This window comes from Heloderma suspectum, chromosome 12, assembly GCF_057233095.1.
Source record: "Heloderma suspectum isolate Gila_16-S chromosome 12, 16-S_ref, whole genome shotgun sequence".
NCBI classification, from domain to species: domain Eukaryota; kingdom Metazoa; phylum Chordata; class Lepidosauria; order Squamata; family Helodermatidae; genus Heloderma; species Heloderma suspectum.
The window spans coordinates 33679898-33697767 of record NC_139469.1 but is presented as its reverse complement, the minus strand read 5'-3'; the positions used below and the strand labels follow the sequence as shown (position 1 = coordinate 33697767).

General features: G+C 46.5%; 1 protein-coding gene across 4 annotated transcripts in view; it reads right to left on the bottom strand.

Moving 5' to 3' along the window:
* The window catches only part of TBL3 (transducin beta like 3), a 36214-nt gene that overhangs the window by 1592 nt on the left and 16752 nt on the right, over window positions 1-17870 (bottom strand). The window contains exons 14-22 of one of the 4 annotated variants that reach the window (XR_014785621.1): window positions 14889-15225; window positions 13210-13440; window positions 11648-11718; window positions 10970-11126; window positions 6240-6298; window positions 4262-4365; window positions 3336-3407; window positions 639-797; window positions 339-536 (exon numbers count right to left, since the gene is read on the bottom strand). Coding sequence is in view for 2 of the 4 variants with exons in the window: in XM_084819016.1 (XP_084675142.1) it covers window positions 639-797; window positions 3336-3407; window positions 4262-4365; window positions 6240-6298; window positions 10970-11126; window positions 11648-11718; window positions 13210-13440; window positions 14889-15225 (1190 nt within the window). In the remaining 2 variants the exon portion in view is untranslated. Of the gene's footprint in view, window positions 1-338; window positions 798-3335; window positions 3408-4261; window positions 4366-5618; window positions 5742-6239; window positions 6299-10969; window positions 11127-11647; window positions 11719-13209; window positions 13441-14888; window positions 15226-17870 lie in introns of those variants that run through there. The other 3 variants (XR_014785620.1, XM_084819016.1, XM_084819017.1) reach the window with 3 other exon arrangements.

Below are 17870 nucleotides of genomic sequence, written 5' to 3'. Positions count from 1 at the left end.
CTTGAGTTGAAGGGGGAGAAAATTGTTGAAGAGGTGGGGATGGGCCTTTGGAGTCTTGTCAGGGGGGGACATCAATTAACTGCACATCCAAAGTAACAGTTGCAATGAAGTAGATCGCTGCCGATTCTCCAGAAACATGGTGAGTTGGCAATCATTATTTGAGCCAATGCCTGGGAATTCCCCTTTCTTTGGGAGAGCAAGAAAAAAGCACAGGCCAGGGGAAAGGCTTCTTCCTCCTCCAAGTGGAGACAGGAGATCCTGGCTCGAGCTTTCTTCAGGCCAGTAGTAGTGACCAACTGACAAAAGAAAGAGATCTCCTAGAGGCCCTCGATCCTTGCCTTCAAGCAGAGGGGTGTTGAAGAGCTGCCCTATTTCCCCTCCGTGATGACTGCATGCTTCCAGGAACTGGAGCCTTCAGCTGCCAAGCTCACTGGGTGACCTCAGGCCTGCCACACTCTCTCAGGCTGACCGACCTCACAAGATGGCTGTGAGGATATGATGGGGGAAGGAAGAACCATGTATGCCGCCTTGTGTTCCTTGGAAGAAAGATGAGGTACAAATGGAATTAAACCAACTCGATGAGGCCTGGGGCCCCTGCGGCGGGGGAAAGAACATCAGAGGGTGGGAAAGACACCTGCCTGTGTAAGGGAGGAGGGACTCCACGGCTGCTTTGATGCCTTCGTACTGCAGGAGGGATTCCGGCGTTTCATGCCTGAGGAGGGCTCCAACCACCGCCTGGGCCTCGTGGCAGTTCCGCGAGTTGGTGTTCCAAGTGACAGAGAACTTTAGCAAGGCCTCTAGAAGGGGAGACGTGTTAGGAATGAGGGCAAGTTACAGACAGGCTGGCACCCTGGATCCACATCTTGACCTGTGAGGGTTGCTAGACCTGGCACGGAGCTTGCCTGCGTCTTTCAAGGAAGGGAAGCCAATACACCTGCCAGTGGTCTGAGACCAACCAAAGGAAACACAGCATACAGTGCCAGACCAAACTGCGCAACACACTGCCACAGGATGCGGTCACTCTTTGGGTAGCTGTCTTAGTATGTTACGAGACACACACACGCATGTATTCACATACAAAGTCTTGTGGCACTTTAACCCCTCCATTGATAATCGGGGTCAAATGTACCCTTGACAGTGCTAAAAAAAATCCACAACGCTTTTCTACAAGTCTTCTACACCTCCTTGCCCCATGTAATCCTCACCTATGGTAAGCACTGAATTGCCATGTGAAATGTCAGTCCTGCCTGCCAAATCTAGTGGAAAATCATTGTGTTTATTCTGATAGCTTTTGAGGTTAGGAAAGGAAAGGAAAGGTTCCTCCTGTGCAAGCACCGGGTCATTACTGACCCCTAGAGGGACGCCTGCTTATGCTGGTGTTTAAACATGCACATGCTAAGGGTCAAAGTGACCCTGCAAAATGGCATTAAGTACTTCACTCTTCATGTTTATAGGAAAGACCAGAATATGTTGTGTCCATTTCTTTTGAGAAAGGAGCATACAGGGTGAAAATACACTGGCGATTTTAACAAAAGATTAATTTCTCACTTGCTCACAAACTGTTTTAGGGATGCCAACATTTACAAAAGCCCTTTATAAACCTGCAGGTTTAAAATGGGTTGTTTTCATCATAGCTTTGTGCAGAGTTCAGGTTGAGCAATACTCAATTCTGGTTTTGCAGTCATTTTTATTTTAATTTCAGTGGCAAATGTTTACCCTAGGTGGCCAAATTTAATGGCAACTCTCAGTCACATACGGTTTAGATAACCCCTTTCCTCTGTTTACCAAAAGACGGTTGCCAATTATGTTGTTGAGGACTGCATATTGATAACCAGCCCAAATCAACGGTGATGTGGAGACTGCAATCCTATTCCCACTTCTCTGGGAGTAAGCCCCACACTGCATTTCACAGGACTTACTTCAGAGTATATATGTACAGGATTTTGCTGTAGTTGTCTTTTCTTCGATGTATAAAGATGCAGCAATCTCAGACAATAAATCCAAGGATGAAATCATACAACAACAGGTGATATAGGCCCCTGTCACCAGATGGTCTCTGCACACACTTCTAAATGAAGGATCTAATAGTGGCCAGGTGTGCCCTCCCGCCACCCCTGCCATCGTAGCAGACATTGCCCACTGCCTATATTGTTTGACAGCTGAACAACCCACGATGAAGCAAGCATCCCAAAAGATATACCTGTGCCCAAGTTGGTTAACCCCTGGATTGAGCCTAGGGCCATAGCCAGCTTGCCTGGGATGCTGAGAGAGACAAACTCCAAACTGGAAGGACCTGCTAGTGCCGACACCAGAAAAAGGGGCAGGTGTCATATCTGGGGTTGAAACCAGGGCAGAATGGCTGCAGCAACGCGCTCCATGCAACTGTTTTGTCTGTCCGACTCAAGCAGCTGTAAAATGTGGAATTGTGCATAGGCTCAGGTTGCAAGTCCTGTGAGATTTCTTGCTGTTATGGGTCAGCCTTCCCTAGCTTGATGCCCTCCAGATGTTTTGGACTTCAACTCCCATCAGCCCCAGCAAGCATGGCCAATGGTCAGGGATTCTGGGCATTGCAGTCCACAACATCTAGAGGGCACCAGGTTGGAGAAGGCTGTTTTAGATCATTCACAGCTCGTTGCTATTATTGCACTGTTCTACTTATGTAACTATTATAATTATGTTATATGTATGTTAATGGGTTGGAGGACGGGGAAGCAAAGATCACCTCCACCGTGCCTCCTGCCTCGCATAGGATGATCATAAGCCTCAGAGTTCAGAGTCTTACGATCATCAAGGGTGCAATCAATAGGATTGTGCCCTTAGTTATTTCTTGCATTTATATGCTGCCTTTTTGTCGAGGCAGCCAAGGCAGTTTGCAACTTTCAACTACCAGAACAAGCAAACACTGTTCAATGTTTTGTAGAGTTCTCTCAGGAACCGGAGGCACAAGCTGCCCGGGCTTCTTCATGTCTGTCCTCCCCAGGGCACACAGGTCTTAAGTAACCCCGCAGAGGTTGCGGAAGGAAGTTTCCCAAATTGCTTTTCCACCTATGGGGGGAAAATAAGGGTCTGCTTCTTCTCCCCCTCCCCCACGGGTAGAAAAGTAGTCTGTGGTAATGGTGGATTTTAATCAGAAAAATGTTGGGAGGGGAAAGGCTTAAGCAGCCACCGCCCTCACCAGTCTGCTGTTCAAACTGCCAGCTTCCCTGTGGCTGCTCTGAATTAAAAAGAAGAGAGAAGTTGGAAACAGGCACCTGCTGTATAATGTCTAGTCTGGCCCTTTGGTGCACTCACGCGCACGCGCGTTGAGAGGATCTCTCATCAAGATGCCAACTAACCTTTCTGGTCTTTCCGCAGCTTCACGATGTTCTTTTCCAAGTCCTCTTTTCCATTGGTCTCCTTAAGAATGGCTAAGAGAGATACAAAATAGCCAAACAATTTTAATTTCGGGGGGGATGGGAACGGTTCGTGAAGCCTAGGTCCATCCTGATCCCTTGCTTCACCTTTAAGAACACAGGCAATGAGTCACACACCGAGCTGAAGTCTGGGGGAAATGTTTCACAGGGGTAGGGCTGGATGAGCTGGGGAAGGTTCTGTCAGCACACCAAGGCTGCAAATTCTTGTGCACATACTAGGGAGTAAGCCTAACTGAACACAGCCATTTAATTCTGAGTATGCAAGCAGAAGACTGTATTGTAAATCTGACTTTCTATCCCTTGATATTCTTATATGCTTCTCCCCATAAGCAGGAAATCCCACGGTGCAAGAAGTGTTCACCATCAGAGCTGGAAATTTGGGTGGGTGGTGAGTGGGAGAATTCTAAACCACCCTGTACTAACAAAAGTGAGCTTGCAAAAATTCAAAATTTCCATCCACCCAAATCAAACCAAGCACAATTTAGCAAACTGCTGATAGTGACAGAGGCTGCAATTTCAGGCACACACCTAATTTCTTTTTAAGACTGATAGACCACCCTTCAGCAAAGTTTTCAGAGTGGTTTACAGCAACAAGATAATAAAAAATATACTAACAGCATCTTTAAAAAACCAACATTCATAAATCCGGAAGAATAAAATCATCTCTGCCTGGCCCCAGAAAGCTAACAACTGCCGCTTGTTTGGGAGTCAGCCCATGGGACTCAGCAACGTGTGCGATGTGCACAGGTCCGGGCTGCCAGCCACAGAGTAGGACTTGGTGGTTTCTTCAAGACCCAGCCCAGGCTAAGGGGAGCTACCTTGGACGTTCTGTCTTAGCAAAGTCTTACCCTTGACAACGGTCAGCACCGTGTGAGGCCAGCCCAAGGAGACTGCCAAGCCCAATGCTTCCAGGTACTGCTTCGCGTGCAGCAAGTTGGACAGCTCCTGCTCCCTGAGAACACAAAGCAAGAATCAGAGGGCGCTGGCTCACTGCTGGCATGCAACAAGGGTGAGCGTCTACCTCTTAGGACTGCATGGCAGGCAGTAAACATGGTCGCCTGCTGCAGGCAGCCCAGGCGGGCTGCGTTTGGACGACCGGAGAGGGAAGAGAAGCAGCCGCGGCTTCTTTTCCCCGCCCGTCTTCTGCTGCGCGTGTCACTGCCACTCGCGTAACTATCCGCGCCAACACACAGGCTGCTGTGTTGTTCGACCCTGGCGCAGTGCATGGCAGGGGTGGCTTCTTACCCGCCCCACAACAAGTCATGGCTTGTAGGGTAGGTGGCAAGCCACCCGCACCAGGTTCGGACAACACGGCAAACCGCACAGCGTTGTGGGTAATTATGCAAATAGCGGTCGCACGTGCGGGGCAGTGAAAGAAGCCACGGTGGCTTCTTTCCCCCACAATTGTCCGAACACGGTCACAGTGTCTGAGAGGAGTGTCTTTCCCCCAGGTCTCACAGTGGGATCGCCTCCATTCTCACATGGTGCCCCTTCCTCTTTCATAAGCACCACTTAGCCTTCCCTTCTACTGGTGCCTTTCTTTCAAGTTAGACTGAAAAATACACACACTCATCCATACCCCACTTTTGCCATGAAGGCCAGCAATTTGGGGGCCAGATGAATCACTGAGGGAGGGTAGCCTTGCCCCCAGGGCTGCAATAGCAGACTGCCTACTGTAAGCCATCCGGACAGGGAGGAGTGTCTTTTCTGGGTCGTCTACAGGACCAGGCACACTGTCAGTATCATTTACATTTCAATACAAGCACAACTGTTGTCCACTCAAAACCACGCCAAAACGGCACAGGCTTTCAAAGAGGCACTCACCTGTGGGGAGCAAGAATAGCCTCCAGGTGAGCAGATGTTTTTGGGAACTGGGAGAGTGTTTTATCTACCTGTCTAAATTTTCAGGCTGATGAAGTGCCACAAATGCAAATGACTTCACATTCATACGTTCTGGACAGGCAAAGTAGTAAAAAGTTTCACGCAGTCTAATAACTTTTGAAGTCTCATCTGCAAAGCTGTAGTCACATTCCTGTTTACCATGGCTATAAAGTTTAATCAGTTAAGGGTACAATCCTGTGCATGTTTAGACTGAAAAAATTCCTTTAACCCCCAGCACTCCCCAGTAAGCTATGCTGGCTGGGGAATGCTGGGAGTTGTAAGACTTTTTTCTGTCTAAACATGCATAGGATTGCCCCTTAATTGGCTAAATTGTCAATTAGAAAGAAAACCTTTTCAGTACCTAAGGGGATGTCCCCACTGTTAGAAGCATTCCCCACACAGGAAGGATGCCTCTTCCAACACTAGGTCTCCTCCACAAGCATAAATCTAAAAATAAAGAGTTCTTGCTTCAGAACCATTTTACCCATATGCAAATTGATCTAATTAATATGAAAACTCTTATCACTGATGGTCTAAAATTTCTTTAATTGGCCGATAACCCATATATATGGGTTATGCGCGTGTGTGTGTTTTAATCCTGCCCTTCCTTCAAGGAGCTCAGTGAGGCATGCATGGCTTGTCTCCTCCCATGTTATCCTCAACGTTGTGAGGTAGGTTTGGCTGAAAGATTGCCCAGAGTGAGCTTCACGTGCTGGACTGTAACTCCCATCAGAGTTATAGCCCATCCTACCTTGGGGGCGCCCGGTTGCTGAAGACTGCTCTAACCGGCTCACTACACTGGCTTTTGAATTTATATAAAGTGTGTGCGATCCCATTTGTGGGAGCGAGGGAAACCTTGGGGGGATGTTGTGCAGAATTCACCTCCCCCCACCCCGCCCCCGAGCATCTTCCACCCAACTGCAGACGCTGCGGAGAGACACTCACTTCAGGATCTGCTCCTCCTGCTTTGCTTGCTCCTCTTCAAGCTCTATTTTGGTGACATCCTTTTAACATACAAGAACACAGAAACACAAAAAGAAAAACAGCCAAATGGAGTGGTTGATGCCTTGGAAAAACATCTGGACCATATGGGATCCTGTCTGATTCTTTAGAACCAAATCAGCAGCCAACCCCAGAACACAGTAATGTTTTAAATGTTACTCCCTACCCCATCCAACAACTAAAATGTACACAGTCACATTAATCCATGCTAATTAAACATATGCATTCAAGTCACTATAATTTACAGTTTATTCTGGGTGCAGAATATAATTTGTTTTTGAGAAAGAATGTTTAGATTTTATTATTTTACAGACCTAACAGGGAACTGGAGAGGTGAATGATTTTATGCACCTATTTGATAGCTTCAGAAATGAAGCTAATCTATGGGAGAGCTGATGTACGTGTGTGTGTAGCCTCAGATAATGCTCCAGGGAGGGGCTGTGTGTGGCCCGGTGGTAGAGCCCCTGCTTTGCATGCAGAAGATCCCAGGTTCAATCCCTGGCAGCATCTCCAAGTAGGCCTGGAAAAATGCCACCCTGAAACCCTGGACAGCCATCGCTGCTGGTTAGTGTCAACAACACGGGGCTAGATAGACCCAGGGTCTGACTCTGTATAAGGCAGCTTCCTATGTTCCTAAACCCCTTTCCCTCCATCCACTGCACCAGGGGGGTAAGTGTCAGGAACCGTGGAGAATGAGCACTGTTGCTCACAGAGACCATTCAGAAGACGGACCTTGACTCAACCTGCTGGCCCCATAGGGACTGCTGGAGGTGCAGCGCCCCGAGCAAGCACGTGCCCAGAGGGCTTTGCTTTGACCCCTTTGGCAGAAGCGGCTAGACACTAGACCAGATACTCTAGCATGACAAGCTAAGAGCAAGGCAACACGAAAAGATGCTAAAAACCTTTCCCACTGATTAGTGCACCATCGGCTGTTCACTCCGCTTTTAGAAGGCAAAAGTACCCACTTCTGATGTAAGACTTAACTGAAGGCTTCTGTAGCAAAGTGTATTTGTTGGAAAAATTTAACACAGCAATTGAATTATATGTTGTATTAGCTGAGGAAGCCTTCCAAGATGGAAACAGGATCTAGTTACGGACTAACCTGCTTCATCACTTAGTGAGCTTGTTTGCCTGAGAGGAACGTTTTTTCTTATTCTTGGACATGGGATTTCCTTCTTCACTTGCAAACTAGCTTGTTCCTGAACCTGTCAGTTAATTCATGTAACTAATGCACTCTCCAATTCCTACTTAGGATGTATTTGTTCTTTACACATAAACTAGTTTTGGGTTGGATCCAGATTTCGCTCCTGCCAGTGGAGAGGAGAGGTGACCTTTGTCAGTTCCCCTCCCCCTTCAGCCCCCAGTACCACCTCCCACAATGTTCTGGAGGGTTTGTGTGGGTGCTGAAGGAAGGGGGGATATTACCAAAACTTCCACCCTTCTTCTGTTTTTAGATGCGACTAAAGTGTTTGATCATGTAGAATGGCCCTATCTATTTCAAGTGATGAACACCTTCTATATCAGGGATGAGGAATGTGTGGCCCACCAGAAGTTGGACCGCAACTCCCATCATCCTTCCCATTGGCCACGTTGGCTAGGGCTGATGGGAGTTGCAGTCCAACAGCATATGGAGGGCCCCATGTGCTCCACCTCTGTTCTATATGCAGATTGAAGGCATCCAATGACTTGAATAAAAATTACATTTGCTACTCCAGTGACAAAAATGTCCATTAAGAACAACCTTACTTACATTAAAATACAGAAGAGTGCAAAGGTCTCTCTATGGGGAATGATACCATACTTTCTTTGGTGCTCCCTTAATAACCAGAAATCCAAGAATTTTTTTGTTTAATTAATACCTATGACCTGGTTTGCACGATCACAATGGGTTAAATAAGCTATGGTGGCTTGTTTAAATCGTGGCAGGTGGTGGGTGCCATTTGCCTAATTGCCCACCTTGGGCATGGCTTGTCATGTTGTCTGAACCTGGGCAGCATGGTTTGTTGTAGGGGGAGACGACCCTCAATCCAACAACAGCTCAAGGGTTAATTGAGAGTTGTTTCCCCCACCAACAAGCCATGCTGCCCAGGTTTGGATAACATGACAAGCCGCGCCTGAGGGGGTGATTAGGCCAATGGTGCATGGAATGCACTGTGGTTTAAACAAGCCACCATGACTTATTTAACCCACAGTGATCGTGTGAACCAGCCCTATGAGTTAGTATTGAGCCACAACATCAACAACGGGAAATCTGAGGCAAATATTTTGAACATAACAGCACTAGAACAAGTACAAATTTTTAATCAATCAGGCCTGAAATTTACTAATCGCTCTGTTAGGTGCCTCAGTGTGAAAGTGTTGGCTAATTAGGAACAGCTTGCAAAACTAAAGTATGGTAGATTTTTGAATGATGTTAAAAAGGATGTAGATAGATGGTCGCATTTAAAAAAAGCATGTCATGCTTAAAATGGTTGTTCTCCCACAACCTTTATTTATGTTTTCACCTGTATTTGTGGATTATAGGGTGGTGAAGAGCTGGAAGAAAACTGCTACCTCCCATTGAAAGATCAGGTGAGATGGGTGTACCAAGAGCTATCTAGATGTGTGGACCAAGTGCAGGTGACCTCAATAGCCAGGAGTACCTTTCACCAGCTTAAGCTGGTTCACCAAAAGGGACACTGTCTGGAGGAAGCAGCCCTGGACTCAGTAATACATGCGCTGGTTATATCCAGACTAGACTACTGCAAATGCTATTGTTGTTGTTTGTTATTAATGCATCGCTTCCCACCTCAAAAAGCAGTCTTGAAGTGATTTAGGTATACAAATACAGAAATCCATAAAAAAACCCAAAATCAATATAAACCATATATCTACATAGGGTTGCCTTTAAAGACAGTCCCAAAGCTTCAGTGCAAAATTCAGCTGACAGAATGGTTGGGGAGGCTGGGTGGTTTGATCACATCACACCCATTTTGCATCAGTTGCACTGGTTATCCAGTTGTTTCCAGGCTCAATTTAAAGTGCAGCCACTAACTTTGAAAGCCTAGAGTGGTCTTAGACCAAGCAAGCTGAAGGACCACCTGCACTCATAGGAACCTCACCAGGCCCTAAGAACTGGGAGCCCTGCTCTCTAGCCCACCATGAAGGTTGGCAGGACCATGAGCACAGCTTTTTCAGTGGGGGCCCCACATCTGTGGAAGTCCCTCCCCTGAGAATTCTGCTCGGATCTTCTCTTCTGGCCTTTAAGCAGCCCCTAAATACTTTTTCATTCTACCAAGTTTTTATTGATCTTATTAATGGTCCTTTATATATGTTTTTAATCCAATGTTTTAATTATGTTTGTTCCAACTGTTTTGTTTTTAACATTTTAATTGTAAGTCATCTTGTGAGGGCTTGCCTTAAACAAAAGGGGCCGAAAAAGATAAAATAAATACAAGCTGCACATCGTTACTAGATTATTATAGTTTCCAAGGAATAAATCTGAAAAAATCATTAGAAAAAGGACTGATAGCAACACCACTGGATCCCTTACATTGGCTTGAAAAAAAATGTCTTGAAAATACTGAAATAAAAATTAATCCCATTGTAATGATAAAAACCTTGGCTTAAACCCTCACTGTTGGCGTGCATTATTAAACAAAATAAAAATAACATTTGGAGTGTTTCTTCAGTGGGAAAGGCTTACTTTTTAATAGACTGAAAGACCTATTTCAGACAACAGAGTATATTTCTCCAAGAGCAGATAAACATGATTGCAGAGGAGTGGCATAAACACCCTCTGGGCCAGGGAGATGGGAATTTGCACCCAAGAAGTCATGGGGAGAAAATCCAGGAAATAATTAGATAGTTTAAAGCTTGTTCATCTTTGAGAGAGTCCCAATAAAAAGTAACATACAGGTGGTCCGTGACCCAATAAAACCTTCCAGGTAAACATATTCAGGTGTTCAAGATGTACAGTTCAAAACACAGACTTATATTTAGCGGTCCTTCCCAAAGGTGTATGTTTTTCTGATAAGAGGCTCGGTTAATCTGTCAAGTGATAAACAAGAGGCTAACGAAGGGGCCTTGTCCCTTGCTTTGCATTTAGAAGGTCCCAGGTTCAATCCCTGGCAGCCTCTCCAATTAAAAGCTTCTGGTAGCAGGTGATGGAAAAAACTCTCCTTTGTCAGAGCTACTAGCAGTCAACACAAACGATGCAGGTCTGGGTGGACCAATTATCTGACGGAGCATAAAACAAGTTCATATGGATTTTGATATTTTACTCTAAATTACTTAGAAGGTGATCCTCATAGGGCACACAAGAGAGCATTTGTGAATCTTCTTGCCTAGCAAAAAACAGTGGCTCAGCGATGGGAACCTGTCGCTGTACCTGCTGTAATGAAATGGCTGTCAAAAGGTGCTTGAAATGGCACAAATTGATAGTTCACTGAAGAAATGGACAAGTAAGATCGACCAACTTTGTTCAGAAATGGCACCCTTTTATTAGATTAGAATGACACAGGAAGGGCGAATCTTTTTGTGTGTCTGTGAAGGCTACTAGGCTGTTGTAAAGTGTACTAGCGCGATGCAAGAAAGATAACGAAGAAAAGCAAGAAAAGGAAACTAAAGAGGAAGAAGCAAGTACCCCAGGCTATCAATATGATCTTTACATCAGGCAAACGTGAGCCCTGTACCTTCCACAGCACGACACGGGAATCGCTGGAGCCTGTCACCACCAGGGTATCTTTCTTGTTGGAGTGCAGGCCCCATACTTTGTCATCATGGCCATCTAAGGTCTTCACGCATTCGCTGTTCTTAATCGTCCAGAGTTTCAGGAGACCATCAGAGCCACTTTGGGGGAAGGGTGAGAGGAAGCAAGAGAAGAATGGACCTGGGTTTAACTCACTGTATTATCCTGCCCACTCAAGACAGGTTACAGCAGCCGTCCCCAAACTGGTGCCCTCCAGACGCATAAAGGGAGTTGCAGTCCAACACCGCACCAGGAGGACAGCAGTATGGGGCGGCTGGCTGACAGGGCCATATTAAAACAACACAAGCGGGGAGGAGCGGTTGTGACGGCACCCCAGAGTGCGATTTGAAGAAGCCAGGGCAACACACTCTCTCAGGCAGCAGGAATGGGAGGCTGTGGAAACCCTCCGACCAGGAGTCGACTTTTTGATAGCCTTCCCCAGGTCCCAACTTTCCCCCAACCACCCATCATTTGGTGGTTTCCCGGCCTTTGCGTAGTGCTTTCCCCACCCTAAAATGCTTCTCCTAACACTTAGTTCCTGGCAGCAAGACCTTCAAGCTAAAATCTGCTGGAAATGGAATTCGTCCCTCGGGCTGAAAGCAGTTCTGCACTCCTGACATACCTGCTAAGCACTTGTCCCCCTTGGCTCACGAAGATAATCTTCAACACAGAGGCGTCGTGACCTTCAAACGTCTGGTGAGGGAAGGGAGGGGGGAAGCCAGGATGAACACATGGAAGCATGCTGGGCTAGCTATAAGTGTCACTTTTTCTGGAACTGAGTGTGTCTACATATCTGCGCCAGAGAAGCCTTGTCCAGACTTGCTTTACAAGAGGCTGAGTGATCAGCCCTGAACTGGTGGGGAAAGGTGGCATAAAAATACCCATCCAGAAGTACCCAGCAAACCACCTACTCCTTTTGCATTCAAGCTCCTTATTTTACCCCTTTAATTTTTATTCTTTAGGCAGCAGCTGAATCTGACAAACAGAGCAGAGCACACCGGGTGGTGGTGATGGGGCGGGGCTTGGAAAGGGCTCCTCACTTCCTAGGCGCTCAGAAGCAGTGAAGAATCTGCATTCCCTGCTGTCCCTGCCTTGGAAATTAGAGGGGGCAAAGAAATGAAGAGGAAAACAGAGAAGAAAAAGGTCTACTCTGAAGCAAAGTCCAGGAACACGGATCAGTCCTGCTCTCCTGTAGAAAGCAGAGCCAATGACTGGGAGGTTTCCTTCTCTCCCAGAAAGACATACAGGGTCCCCCCCACCTTCGGCTCCACCTTCTATGAAAGAGGAGTTAACTCTTTGCTGTCTGCTGCACCTCCCCATTGGCAGAGAAAGGAGTTGTCAACTAAGAGACTCACGTTCCATTTTAGCCAGAGGCTACACTGATAGACTCACCCAGCCTGCCCAACTTTAGACCCTTTTTTCTTGCTAAGCATGGAAGCCTGGAGATTCTTGTCAAGCCACTTTTGGGTTTGTTTAAAAATGTATCTTTTTTAAATTCACAAATGAATATCCGTTTGCATAGGCAGGGAATTCTCTTATTATGTAGAAGCTGCTACTTATTTTGGGGTGGGCCCCACTTCACTTCCAAACTGAAAGGCACTCAACCACATGAGTTCACTGTTAGAGGGAATGAGGGTGAATGCCACCAGTTATCTGGAATTTCAGAGAACCAAGCCTTCTTATTCATATAGTTTAAAACTCAGGGATCCTGCAGTTTTCTAGAAGAAACAAAGAAACAAACCATCTAGCGTTCAGGACTGCTGGAAAACACACACACACACACACACACACACACACACACACGGATAGTTTCTGATAAAAGCTAAAAATCAGAAGATGAGATGGGGTTTCTGGTTGTCAAGATATCTTCGCTCTACACATCTCCCTGCCTCTCCTCAGAGGCCATCCCTGAATTTTCTGCCCCAACACACCTTTTGCTAAACTATAAGCCTCTTACACATAAGAAAAGGTATTTTTAACTATGTAATCTAGGGCATGAACTTGAGTACGCTCCGGGAGAGAGCGGACGACAGGAAGGCCTCGCATGCTATGGTCCATGGGGTCACGAAGAGCCGGACACGACTTAACGACTGAACAACCATCTAGGATGGAGAAAGTAGAAGCTCCAAGGTCTCTGTCCCACGAATAAGAATCACTATGTGTTAAGATCACCCAACGGGGTACCTTCAGACAGCTGAAATCTTGCAGATCCCAGATTTTCACAGTGCCATCTGCTGAAGAGGTGGCCAAGACCTGGTCCACAGGTGAGAACTGCACACACCAGATGCCCCGTTTGTGTCCATAGAAGACTCCCAGCAGCACACAATCATTAGAGCTCCACAGCTTGGCAGTCTTGTCCTGGGATCCCGTCGCAACCAGCTTGTCATTGGGAGAAACAGCTACACTGTTAATGTCCTAAACAAAGATGGGAGAGAACAGTTAAGTGTCTCGGTTCTCTTGTAAGTCACAGCAGAGGAAAGCAGTGAAGGAAACTATCTGACGTCCTACACCAGCCTCCCCCAACCTAGCGCCCTCAAGATGTTTTGCACTTCCGCTCCAACCAGCATGGCCAATGGTCAGGAATTCTGGGAATTGTAGCCGCAAACACCTGAAAGGCATCTGGCTGGGGAAGGCTGTTCTACATGTTTAATAACAACAAAAGCTAGAGAACTCTCTCTCTTATTATTGGTTTTCATATTTGTATACATCTGCTAGATTGTCCCCCCAAAACCTCTCCATAACAGCACAATTTGCATGGTAACTCAATTTTGACCCAGCGCAGATACAATGTTGCCAGTCTCCTGAGCACAAGTGTGCCATGGACTCACGTGCTTCCTCCTCCTGCCATTTTTTGGGAAATCTAACCACAGCAGGTATTATGGCTGTTCCAGTATTAATGCTAACCATGGTTAACTTTAACCAAGGTTAGCAAGCCCAGCTTCTAACGCTGCTTCCAAGTGTAGTTTTCCTTTTATTATTAACGTTTATCTGGAAAGTAGTTTTTTAAACATACAAGAGGTTTAAATCATCATATCCTTTTCCCCGTGACCCAAAATATGCAATGTCTGATTTGAAACTAACCAGGGTTGGGGTTACCATGGGTGCAGACACAGCACTGCACTAAAATTATCCCAGAAAAGGGATGGGAAAATTCACACACCAAAGGGAAGGACTGAGCCTGTGGCACAAACCTGATCTCCTAATCATGATCACAAAGTTAGAAATGTTATTCCTGCTCCAGGTATCTACATTGTCCACTTTGAAACTGATAGTCCATAGATGTGACAAAAACCAGGGGATCATCAAGATATGGACTAACGCCACCGTTTTTTGTTTTGCTTTCCTCAACACCCAGCCTAACGAAGACTTCTGTATCGAGTCAAAGCTCACACCCTTCCAAAAAGCATGAACTTCAGGGGCTCACTCTCTTTGTGCCCCTGAGGTCTGTATATGGTGATGGCTGGGGGCCTGGGGACTGCACGTGCGCACACTGCGGTGGGGTGGGGTAAACTTCACCCCCTCCAAGCAATGCTGCACAAGACTGCTGGGGTGGGAGATTGATTCAGGGTTACTGAGGGAGGGGGAGGCTAAAGCCTACGTTCCTTCCAGCAAACCCATCAGGCCTGGCTGTTTCCACGCCACCATTAGCAGTGCGAAAGTAGAGACCCCGACCAGAGCCCAGGGGGGCGGAAGATTCGGCAACAGGGGCATGGGAGCTACACAACAGGCATCCAGGGGCCACATGAGGCCTGCAGGTTTCTGCACCCCGATCTACCTGATATGCATTTCCAAAGTTCTGCTAGGTGGATAATAAGTCTGGCAAGCCCCAAAACACATCTTTCCAAATTCTATTACTGCTCTACCTTGTCATGAGCCTTCTCTGTCAGCTGGGGCTGAAGAATTTCAATTTTGTCTGGTTTTCCATTGCTTGGCTTTCGGGCGCCTGGATTTCCATCGGCTGGAGTCAAGGTGGCTGGATTTCCCACGGCTGGATTTCCATTGGCTGGACTTCCAGCACCTGGCTTTGGGGTGTCTAGATTTCCAGCAGCTGGATTTCCATTGACTGGATTTCCGTTGGATGAATTTCTGTTCGCTGGCTTTTCAATGCCTGGCTTTTCCTTGAAAAGCAGGGAGTCCGGGAGATACCACACTTTGATCGTAAGATCTTGGCTGGCCGTGACCACAAAGGTCTCTCTCATCCTAGGGAGAAGGGTGAGGCCAGAGAGAAGAAGAGCGATCAAGATTAAAAGGAAGGTCAGAAACAACAGAGCAAAAAACTAATAGTTCAACCTGTATAGAGAATGAAACACTTTTGAAATCATCATCATCATATATACTAATAGCAAACTCAGGTACACTCAGTTGTAATGGCTACATAAACAAAACGGGGCCCCTGAGAAAGAAGAGGGAGGTATCAGCATGATCAGGGGAACCCCAAGGTTTCCAGAAGTAGGAAAGAACTTTAGAAAAATCTTTACGGGTTAGGACAGCGAGGACAGAGTAAGCTCAACGGCTACGGAACGCTAACACACTGCACATTGCCGGGGGGCAGGGAGGGAAAATGGAATGGAGTTACTTGAAAGAAGGCACCCTGAACTCCATTCCACACTGCAACAATTTCTTGCAGGTCCTACTTGTTATCGCTGACAGGAGATTCTATCCCTTCCCTTCTTTTTTTTTAAAATAACTTAACAGCACATTTATAATTATTCCCCTTGCCAGCTGTAGACCTGGCTGCTATTCTTTACATGAAGTAAAAATGAAGACGCACAGGTTCTGGATGTCAAAGGGGAGCCAAGGCAACACAAATAACTTCTCAAGCTTTCTAGCACTGGTTATTGTCCATGTCCTGACACCAACTGAAAGACGTGTCGCTGCAAAATTAAGAAATCTGGTCCTCCAATTTTCTACCATTTTTCTTTCATTTGCCTTCAAAAGCAAGGAGCCCCAAATCATGCGGTGTAACCCACAGCACTTGAAAGGAAGGTTTCAGGTCTACCATGTCTGTAGACCAGGTCTGTCCAACATATGACCCAAAGGTTGACTGCAGCCCCCTCCTCCCTGGAATTCCATCCAATATTCATTTGCAGGAACGTTTAAGGCCCAGCCAAGTCCATCCAAAGTAGAGCTGGGGGTGGGGGAAGGACTGCCTCACTATGCCTACACTGCTCTTCCTGGGTTTGGAGGTATGCAATGGTGTGGATGACACCTTTTCCAGCTTATTGCAGGCAGGCAGCCGTGTAGCACAGCTCAGCCGCATCACCCAATGGACAAGCTGCTGGAAGAATGAAAACATTGTGTGCTCTTGCCACCCAACTCGGCAAAGAGTATGAAATACAAAAAAAAAAAGAGTGTGAAGAGACTGAACACAAAGCCCCCTCTCCACACACCCATAGAGGCACAGAGACCTGTGAAGTGGAGAAAGACAGGGAGACGCTAATGCTGATGCAGACAAGGAGAAAAGAGTTTATGCTAAGGGATATAGAGAGACCGAGAGAGCAAGGAGCTGCTATGGGGTACACAGTGAGAAAGAAGAAGTCAATAGAAAGGATTAAAGGTTGTGGAATGCCCTCGCCTGGGTTCTACATCATGGTCTTTTTGGAACCAGGTGAAGATCTTTTTATTTTTTGTTATTCCATTTGTTTTTAAATGTGTGTTCTTGTGTTTTTAGATCTTTCCCCGCTGGAGGTTTTTACTCTGGTTTTATTGTGGTTTAAACTTTTAAAGATTTTATATTACGTTCTATCATGTTGTATTTCACATGAACTGCCCAGAAAGCTTTGGCCATTGGGGTGTATAGAAATGTAATAAATAACTAATAAAATAAAGGTACGGCTGGGCATGTGTCCTGTCAAAATAAGATCTGTTCAACTGGCCAGTTGTGAAGGAGCGCTGGAAATAATCGCAACCCTCTTGCAAGGTAGGACAGGCCGATACCGGTCCCCAAAAGACACCCAGTACCTGCCCTCCCAGGCCAGGAGGCACTGAAATTAGCACTGTTATGCAGATGGAATCACACCAACCTTAAGTTGGATGAACGTTTATTAAGGGAAAAGGGGTAGAGGGAAAGAGAAGAATGGAGGTAGTAAATTGTACAGAGAGGTACAAAGTTGAAATATCTGAAGAAGAAACCTTGATACATAGAGAGCCTTTTAATCGCACATGCAAGCAAAATAACAAACGTTGGCTAACCTATCCTTGTACATACTGAAGCAAGAGCCTCCTGGGAGAGAGTCCATCCATCAAGCCAGGTCCAAAACCCAGCATAACAAAGGCAGACAAACACACCTCTGTCTCGGCTCCTTTTAAGGCTCAGCCCTGGCAACCCAGGGCAGATTTCCCCCAGCAAATCCCCAACCCAATTCTTGGGTCCCCCACTCTCACCTTAGGAGGAGGTAGGATCCTCCCACCAAACCCAGCTGTTATTACTTTCCCAGTTAACAAAGACTGAGCCTGGCCCTGAGCGGCAGGGCCGAGGCGCTCCCCAGATAACACACTCCCAGGTGGTTGCATCAGATGTGAAAGGAAGGCCTAGCTTCATGGTGGAAAGGCAAGCCAATATTCTTGACACCAGTCAAATATTGGACAAATAATTACTTAAAATTGTTAACTTTATTAGAACAAAGAAGATGTTGGCTTTTCCCAGCTCCATAATTTAATGTCTCACTAGCAGCAACATCTCAGGTGTTTTATTTCAGCTAGGGATGTATGAAAACCCCTTACCTCGAGTCCGTGGGGGGTCCGCGGGGGGGGGGGGGGGGCAATCCGTGTCCCCCCCCAGAATCCTCGCTGACTGGCTCCGGCCACTGGGATGCAAATGGCGTCCGGCGCAGCGGACGCCATTT